The 9,836-nt window shown below is 42.9% G+C and overlaps 1 protein-coding gene across 4 annotated transcripts in view; it reads right to left on the reverse strand.

The window, feature by feature from the left end:
- The window catches only part of CCDC34 (coiled-coil domain containing 34), a 30,143-nt gene extending 20,985 nt beyond the window's left edge, over positions 1–9,158 (reverse strand). The window contains exons 1-3 of one of the 4 annotated variants that reach the window (XM_072118555.1): positions 8,991–9,158; positions 6,002–6,248; positions 220–346 (exon numbers count right to left, since the gene is read on the reverse strand). In XM_072118555.1, the coding sequence (XP_071974656.1) occupies positions 220–346; positions 6,002–6,237 (363 nt within the window). In that variant the 5' untranslated portion in view covers positions 6,238–6,248; positions 8,991–9,158. Of the gene's footprint in view, positions 1–219; positions 350–6,001; positions 6,249–8,968 lie in introns of all 4 variants that reach the window. The other 3 variants (XM_072118554.1, XM_072118552.1, XM_072118553.1) reach the window with 3 other exon arrangements.
- Positions 9,159–9,836: the final 678 nt, after the last annotated feature.

A 9,836-nucleotide genomic window follows, 5' to 3' on the forward strand; every position in this document is an offset into this window, starting at 1 on the left:
ACAGTGAGAGTCCTGATTACCATGCCCACACACAGTGATTGGCAGTGAGAGTCCTGATTACCCTGATTTGCCTTCCTGCCCCTGCAGGAACTGAGTGACTGTCCTGGCATCCTATGCCAGTCCCCAGGTGGCAGGTGGATAAAAGTGTCTGTTGTTGGGACAAGCCCAGCAGTTGTTGTTCTCAAGATGCAAGTCCCTTTAGGTATCACACTTTCTCACCTCGGATATTTTGTTCTGTAGATCAATTCGGCCTTGTCTTTCCTTGCTGAGCAGCCATGTCTCCCATGGAGAGAGCTTCATGTCGGCCAGAGACTGCTCAATGTTGCTGGTCCCTTCTTGGGTCCGACTACTGAAACAAAAGCAAAGTTTAAAATTCAATCAAATTCTTTATTCAACATTGTGGTTCATAAAAATTTTGAGGCAGAAAAAGCAAACTGGAGCTGAATGGACAAGGATTCCTCCAGCACACATGTATGAGCGCCTCTCCCTAAGAACACATGGATGGAGGTTTAGACAGAAAGTGCTAACACATATTACAGGATCGCATGTAATAAATGAGATTTTTACTAAATTATTGTATCATTAGTAATGTCATTGTCTTCATTTATCACTTAAATAGCCATTCCTAGATCAGGACTACTAGTCCTGGTGGAGGGAACTCTGAATGCTGTGGTCTACCCTAAAATCTAACCCATCATACCTACTTTTATAGGACCGACCATCCATCCTGTGGGCCTGGAGGTTGTCCACATCATATAGCGGAAAAAATGCCAGCTCACCTTCCTTTTGAGCGACCGGACCCGGCACGGGCCAACCCTCTGCTGGGGTATAAGAGAAACTGTAGCAAGCAATTGACGGTCCAGCCAGGATTCTCGGTCCAAAAACTTTCTTTATTTAAGCATGAATAGCAGTAACAAATCCACTCAGAAAGACGGTGATCGCCTACGCGTTTCAGACAGTTTACCTGTCCTTAATCATGGCTAACAAACAATGGAAAGACATACACTTTATACAATCTATACCAATATGAATAGATCACAAAGAGCAGCTGCTGTTTTCTCAAGTAATCCTGAACTGATTGATCCACAAGTTGATACTACAGACAATATAAAGATTCTGGAGAAACTCATTGAACAAGAAACACGGATCTGGTGGGACCAGACCACTTTAAAAGCTTATCTGGACCGTAGCTACATTCCAAGAGGTCTTAGACTAAAGAAAATCCCTTCTATTATTTATTCGGAACAATTCATCTCCAATTGGAATAATACTTTGTCGGAATGTTCCTGCAAATTAATGAACCTTATCGTAGAATGTGAAGAGACCAAATTACAGGAACTACAGACGAATATTAATTCAACAAAAGCTCTTATTAAAGAGAGATGCACGGAGGAACAATACAGTGCACACCTACAGACAATAGATCAACATATCATTGCCCTCGAAGAAAAAATTGCCGAAGGCAAGAAAATCAAATTTAGACGGGACGAATTCGACTATCAAAATCAACAGGTTTATGAGTGGGGTCGTTGGGAGAGACCACCGCACACCCCTCGCTCAATCCTGAAGAAACCCTATCGCAAATACAAACATGACAGGACTCAAAAAGTGGGTTTTCTGTCCTCTGACCAGGACTCATCAGAATATCACACCCAAGAATCATAGTCGGAACCTAGCACCAGCACTCCAAAACGCCCATCCTATTATAAAAAGAAAAGATCTAGGAAACCGATGAAGAATGGTGAGACAAGTATGAATACTACAGAAAACAATAAAAACAATAAGAAACCACCAACAAAAAACGCAGAGGGGGGCGTAAACACCGGAGAAGAAAATGGCATCCCTTCGAGAACCCTGAGGAGCAAAAAAACATAACCAATAAATTGGATGTAATCAATTTATCAAATCGAACTTTGACATCTAATCAAATGGAGCTATTATCACTAGGACTGAACTTTGTCCCAAATAGAGACTTTGATGTGTATTCCACTGTCTGCAATATTAACAAATTTATAAGGGATCTAACGGTCAAACGTCATTTTTATAATCACGAGGGAGAACATACAACACCCACCAATGAGTGTCATGTGAGTAATAACGAATTTGTACCCTTTAATTTTACTGATCAAAATGTATTGTTGAATCTGATGTCTTTGGAAGATGAGTTATGTGGTCAGGTGTATGTAGATGTACTTAGGGATTTTAAAATTAAAAACCCCAACTTTTATCCTGTCAGCTCTCGAGCGGACTGCATGAATTTATTTCAAGAGAGGGTCGAACGTGATCTGAGGAGCCTCAAAAACTCCACTTATCAGACCAAATCCAACCTCTCTCCTCCTTTGGAGCATGCATTACGCGAAATCAAGACCTGGCATGATATAATAATTAAAATGTCAGATAAGGGGGGTTCAGTTGTAATAATGGACAAAACCCTTTATAAAGAACAAGTTCTATCACTGCTGAATGACAAATGCACATATCGCAGATTAAAAGAGAACCCGACTAAGTCATTCAGCAGTGAACTCAAGAAACTTTTGGAGGAAGGTTTATCGGTTGGAGCATTAACCCAAAACCAAGTCAAACAGATTCTCACGGAGGACCCAGTGGTTCCTATTATGCACGCCTTGCCCAAAACCCACAAGGGGATGTCACCTCCCCCTATGCGTCCGATTATCTCGGGCATAGGGTCCCTTAATGAAAACTTATGCGATTGGCTCGATAAAGTGCTGCAACCCCTGGTTCGTAGGGTCCCTGGCTTCCTACAAGATTCAAGGGATATTTTGATGACATTAGATCAGAAAATGTGGAGATGCAACTATCACTGGCTCAGCTGTGATGTCGTATCTCTATATACGTCAATTCCACATGATGTAGCAATGAGGGCCCTCTATTTTCATCTGAACAAATATACAGACTACACTCCGGAACTCAAGGAATTCATTGTTATGGTTTGCCAATATTTGATTACCCATAATTTTTTCATGTTTGACAATGTTTTTTATTTACAAACTAAGGGAGTTAGCATGGGGGCAAAGTTTTCCCCATCCCTGGCAAATTTGACCATGTCTTGGTGGGAGGAACAGGTCATATACTCACACGACAATCCTTTTGCTGGTGCCATTGAGTGGTATGGCAGGTACATCGACGACATCTTGATAATATGGAGCGGTGATGTACCTGCCATACCACTCTTTGTTGAGTATCTCAATGATAACACATCAAATTTACGTTTTACTTTCACAACACACCACAGGGAAATTTCATTCCTAGACCTACATCTCGTGGGCACTGTGGATGAGATTGTTGCTTTTGACACGTACAGAAAACCTACAGCCGGCAATACGATACTACACGCCAAGTCTCAACACCCTTCACATACTATTCGGGGGATTCCAGTTGGGGAACTAACTAGGGCCAAAAGAAACTGTAGTACAGATGCCCTCTTTCAATCAGAAGCGAAACAAGTGTATACTAGGCTTAAAAAAAGGGGTTACCCACAATGGACCCTAGATAGAGCCTACAGCAGGGTTAAGAATAAAGACAGACACTCCCTTATCCACCCGAACCAATCCTCCAACACACCGAGTACGACACCGGATAAACTACCCACACTTGTTCTCCAGTTTAGCCCACAGTTTAATGCCATCTCAAATATTGTTCAACAGCATATACCGCTACTCAAAGTGGATCCTATTCTGGAACAAATATTGGACAGAGGATGTCGAATTGTTTCCAGAAGAGGAGTAAGTCTGGGTAACCTTTTGTCTCCATCCCTATTCTCCACAGAGTCGAAGACAACTTGGCTCAGTTCCCAAGGCTTTTACAGGTGCGGTGCCACGAGATGCACAACTTGCACCTTTGCCTGAAATAAAAAGAAAGAATTCACTGATAGTAAGGGCTGTCGTACTTTTCAGATTAAGGGATTTTCAAACTGCAATACCACAAATGTAATTTACATTATTCACTGTACAGCCTGTAACTTAATGTACATAGGTCAGACCTCCCGCAAATTCAAAATTCGCTTTATGGAACACCTCCATGACATTTTAAACCCACAAGGACGGAATCTGTCTGGTGCATCCCAGCACTTCATCAGAATCCATCAAGGGGACACCAACACATTGAACACTTATGTAATTGAAAAAGTGAAAAATAACGTCAGAGGGGGCAATATTAAAACACGACTAGCCAATAGGGAGGCATATTGGATCTTCTCATTAGAGACCTGTTCTCCCCAAGGCCTCAATCTCAAAAGTGAACTAATGTACCATTACTAATGGATGGCCAACTTGGGTGGTGCATAGTCTGTACCATCACTTCTTACGTGTTTTCTAGTTCTCCTACTGCTCAATATGTGCAATTAAACCTAATTGTAGATCTATCATGCAGTCACTTTGTCTGTTATACTCCGTTTCCTGGGAGTATATTTTAATCCTCGAGTATTGTATTCTAATGCATTTTTAACATATTGTTTTTCTATGCTACCCCTAGGTCTCATTACCTCTATTCCATCGGGCCGCTTCCACTGTGCCGCATGGGAACCCCCGTCCATATAATAATATTCATTATTTTATTATCCAAATTTGGATCCCAGCAGCACCGCCGTTGTGACCTGCATGGAATATTACTTACCTGTTCCGATGGGTCAGCTAGATGATGGCACTTTTCTGTCCGGGTTTGGTGGTCTGTACGCTGTCTTGCGATGGCTTCGGCTGTCACAGGGGAGCTCCCGACACATGATAGGTCATGTGACTTCTAACTACGTCATCAAGACCGCCCATCCGCTGCATAGCAACGACCGCAACATCCATGACGAGCCCCCACCACATGACCGATCACGTGATTGTGACTACGGTCACTGAAACTGCAAGCAATTGCTTATGTGAACACCTGACACGAGTCAAGAATATGTATATACTTTCTTTCTCACAAACGCGATCTGCATACTTTATCTATCAGGATTGTTTTTAATTGCGAATGTTTAATGTCTTATGTAGTTTAACACCATTCCCTCCGCTAAGAAGGAGTTAACGGAACTAAGTTTCCATTGGGAGTTGAGACCTGGGGAGGGGTTTATCCATGTATAAAGTGTATGTCTTTCCATTGTTTGTTAGCCATGATTAAGGACAGGTAAACTGTCTGAAACGCGTAGGCGATCACCGTCTTTCTGAGTGGATTTGTTACTGCTATTCATGCTTAAATAAAGAAAGTTTTTGGACCGAGAATCCTGGCTGGACCGTCAATTGCTTGCTGGAGGTTGTCCCCCAATGGGAGTCACAATCTAATCAATCTACAAGCATGTTTTGTAGTGTGGGAGAGGAAACCCACGCAAACATGGAGAGAACATACAAACTCTTTGCAGATGTTGACCCTGGGACTTCTATGGTGCCTGCTGCTAAATTCTAGATAAATTTGTTAAAAAAAAAAAAATCTAACATCAAAATCCATCTTGATAAACCGTGATGAAGCTGCCATCAGACACAACTGGTATCAGACAGATAAATAAAGATCAGGCATGTTGACATCCAACAGCCCAATCCTTTCATCCAAACGATTAAGGTACAAATCAGAAGATTGGAAGGTCCGACTGAAATCATTGGTTTTGCGGACTTTAGTCAACTATGTATAATGAGCCAAAGAGTTCAACGTCCTATCCCCAGGACTGATCTCCCAGCACATCCACAGATCAATGTTACTATGTAGTGGCTGGATTGTGTTACTGCAGCTTAGCTCAAATGAATGAGAACTGATCTGCAGTAACCTGATCTCTCCACTACACAGAGAACGGCGCTGTCTGCTTCCTGGTCCATTCTCTGTTTATTGGCTTTTAAGAGAACAATTATCTGTCGGTGTACAGAGTGTTGAACACCCCCCAATAATCTGATATTGATGACCCATTCTGTATATATGGGATCAACATTTAAAGGGTATTGATAAATGTAAACCAGACCACCCCTTTAAGTATCTAAACGTGCAGTCAGTCTGCACCACACAACGTTACCAGGGCTCCTTTGCTCCAGTTTCCTTGGCCAAGATCTCCGCATGGAAGGAATGATCTTCAATGTCGCTCTCGAAGCTGTCGTGATAGATGGGTGACAACAAGGAATAGGTGGAGTCCCCGGTGCTGCCGACGTCACAGCTCTTGGATCGCCCCATCACGGATTCACTCGTGCTCGGCCTTTGAGGGGTGGAATAAGAGCGTCTCGCAGATCTCACGTCGCTGGTTGTGGAAGACATTCCTATTTCGTCTGCAATATCAGGGAAAATATCTGCATTAGTCTACAACGTCTGTGTGTGGTTCTTGTTGGACTATAGTGTCTGGTCTGGGGTCTACACTACTTCATGATGTCTGCAATCTATGTGTGTTTAAGGGGTTCTGGTATGGAGCCTGTATGAGAACAAGTTCTGGTTCAACGGCTATATACAGGTGGCCCCCTACTTAAGAACACCCGACTTACAGATGACCCCCAGTTACAAACTGATCTCTGGGAATTGGTAATTTCCTGTACTTTAGCTTTAGGCTACAATAAACACCTATAACAGTTATCACTTGTGTCTGTAATGACGCTTTATTGTTAATCCTGGTTCTGATGACAACCCAACATTTTTAAAATCCAATTGTCAAAGAAAAAAAATAAAATTTGGCCGGGGTTACAATTATAAAATATACAGTTCTGACTTACATACAAATTCAACTTAAGAACAAACCTACAGAACCGATCTTGTACGTAACCCAGGGAGGGCCTGTATTTGTTCAGGAGGTCTATGTCTATTGAGGAGTTTTGAGCACAGGGTTCGCATTAAGGGGTTAAGGTCTAGGCTAAGAATTAATTTATGGGTTCGGTATGGATCTGAATCAGTCTAAGGGTCTGGTGGCCATACCAATTAAAGGGAACCTACCACCACGGACCTATCGATAAAGGTAGATCGGGTGGTAGGTGCATCAATAGGACGTGAGGATAGCGCTTTAAAGGGCTAATCCTCACGTCCCTGCAATCTTTTACTAGCCTTTAATTCCCTAATATGTAGTAAAAGATTGCGGGCTATCCTCACGTCCTATAGATGCACCTGCCACCCGATCTACCTTTATAGGTAGATCCATAGTGGTAGGTTCCCTTTAAAGGGGCTTTACAGGGCAGCGATCCCCCCCCCCCCACCACAAAAAAAAAAAAAGTGTAGTTAGATTGATCTGCTACACCATTTTTAGATTTGTCAATGACTACTAGGTTAAACTGTTTTAGGACCCACTTCAAGCAATCAGTGGCTTCCTCAGACCAGGGGACATGATTCCCCTTAAAGCAGACCTGTCACCCGAAATAAACGCTCTAGGAGCACTTAAGTAAGCAGCTCCCTAGCCCTACCCCAGTAATAACAAACCAAAAAAGCGAGGAAATATTCCAGTACATAGCGGTCTGAATGCCGGATCAAGCTTACAGCAGTCCGGCGTATTCATGAGGGGGTGGTCCAAGGGGCTGCTTCTCCCCGAGACAGCCCCTCCCACATTTAGGCCGGCAGTGACTGCCAGGCTTCAAGCTGCAGTTACCTCCTCCTTGGACTGCCCCCTTCTAAATAAGCCGGACCGCTGTAAGCTAGGCATTCAGGCGGCTATGTACTGCAGTGTTTCCTAGCTTACTGGTATGGTCCGATAAAGCTAGCAATTTAACACTGTTATTACTGGGGTAGGGATAGGGAAGTGTACCATCAAAATCAAGCATAAAAAACCTAGGACAGCAGTAAGAGGGCAGGGGAAGGTGCAGAGGGAGCAATGACAGGGGGAAGTGCTACTGCACAGTGTAACAGCCTGTGAAGCTACAGCACAGAGGGGCTCTGGTAACACTCCTTGAGCCCTTCTGGCTCATTAGCATAAACATTGATTTTAGAAGGAAGGAGGCCATGGATAACAGATATAAGATGATTACCACAGTCACGGTGTCTGGATCTATTAGTAAGTGCCCCGGGTTTATCATGATGGATTCTGATGGTAGATTCCCTTTAAAGGGATATCCTCGTCTGGGCATTTACATTCACTTTCATTAATCTGCCATATATAAACATTTCTTCAATTAGATGTTAATAAAAAAAAAAAATGTTCCTGTGTGAAGATAATTTCTCATAAATGTAGTGATATGGTCCCCTTAGAAACGGCCACCTCTGCTGGAGGGTTTTCACAAAGAAACAAAAGGTGTTTGTATATGAAATGTCTGGGAGTTACTGTATGTCCCACAGCCGTCCTGTGGTAATGATCCCTGAATCCAGGAGGTCAGGCAGGACTCAATAGTGCATCTCTGGCCATTGCTGCCAAAATGTGAGGTGGTTGTATCCGAGGAAGCTATCTCGTTTCTTAGGGACCATATGACTACATTTATGAGACATTATCTTCACACAGGAACATTTTTTTGAACATGTGGCAAATGAATTTATTTAAATGTGAATGCCCAGATGGGAATACCCCTTTAAGGGATTCTGGTTTGGGGCCTTTATTTATATAGGGGCTCAGATCGCAGGGTCTATGCTGGTTCCAGGTCTGGTTTGGTTTCAGGTTTGGGGTCTATATTCGTTTAGCAGTTTGGATCTAGGGTCATCTTTAGACTAGGATGGGTGGTCTGGGGGTCTAGATCTGTGTACAGGTTCTGGTGCTTGGTCTGGATTTTTTGTAGGGGTTTGGATATGGGGTCTATTGTCTGGTTTGGGGGTGTAATGAAGGTGGTGACACACATGTAACTTCCATGTAGTGCCCTGTATATACAGATGGGAGATATAAGGTAACACGTAGCCATTGCCTGCACCTTCTATTACCTATAATCTCATGTTATTTCTCCTTAATTAGGAAGCTTTACCCCAAATATCCTGTATGTCACTGTATATGCATTGCAGGGGGGCTGCAGCTGGAACTACAACTCCCAGCATGCTCCAACACCTGCACAGACACAGAGTATTATAACAGAACATCACATGACTCTGTACCTACCGGGCGCCTCCGCTCTACCTACCGTTATCACCGGAGAAGCATCGCCAGTACGTTACAACTATCAACAATCAGCAGCCAGGTTTCAAAATGGCGACGGCTTACCGCAATCCCGTCAGCCACTGCAAGATGTGGCCAATGACCGAGCGCGCTTTAGAAGCCCCGCCCTCTGTGGTCAAGGCAGAGGGAAACCGTCCTTAGGAAGCTTCCTAGTAACGCGTCATGCTCGGTCCATAGCAACCGCTGGCAGCTGTGTACAGTGAGGAGGATAGAGCTCCTGTATACTGCTGCCATAAGATAGTGAAATACACAAACATCATCTGAATAAAAAATAAAAACATTAATATAAAAAACGTGTGAAAAAGACATAATTGACTGATAATAAACGTGGGTTAAGAAAATTTGCAAAATACCGCATATTCTGTCATAACATAACTATATCACATATAGTGCTGAGATACAAGGCCAGTCACTGGTAGAAAAGTTCACATTGTCATAATCTTTGTCATTATTTTATGGCAACATCTGCAAAGAGTTTGTATGTTCTCTTTGTGTTTGTGCGGGTTTCCTCCGGGTCCTCCGGTTTCCTCCCACACTCCAAAAACATACTGGTAGGTTGATTAGATTATGAGCCCCATTGGGGGCAGGGACTGATATGACAAGCTCTGGGCAGCGCTGCGTAATCTGTGTGCGCTGTGTGCGCTATATTAAAAAGGAATTATTATGGCAAATATTACAACATAGAATTATCTTTTAGGGCCCTTTCACACAGGGGTTTTTTATCATGTGTGAATCCAAGTTTGTAAAGTGTCACATTGGATATATCATATAAAATTTTTTTCAAAATTTGCAAAACTCCCAGCATGCTTTT

Source organism: Engystomops pustulosus, chromosome 7, assembly GCF_040894005.1.
Source record: "Engystomops pustulosus chromosome 7, aEngPut4.maternal, whole genome shotgun sequence".
In the NCBI taxonomy this organism is placed as follows: domain Eukaryota; kingdom Metazoa; phylum Chordata; class Amphibia; order Anura; family Leptodactylidae; genus Engystomops; species Engystomops pustulosus.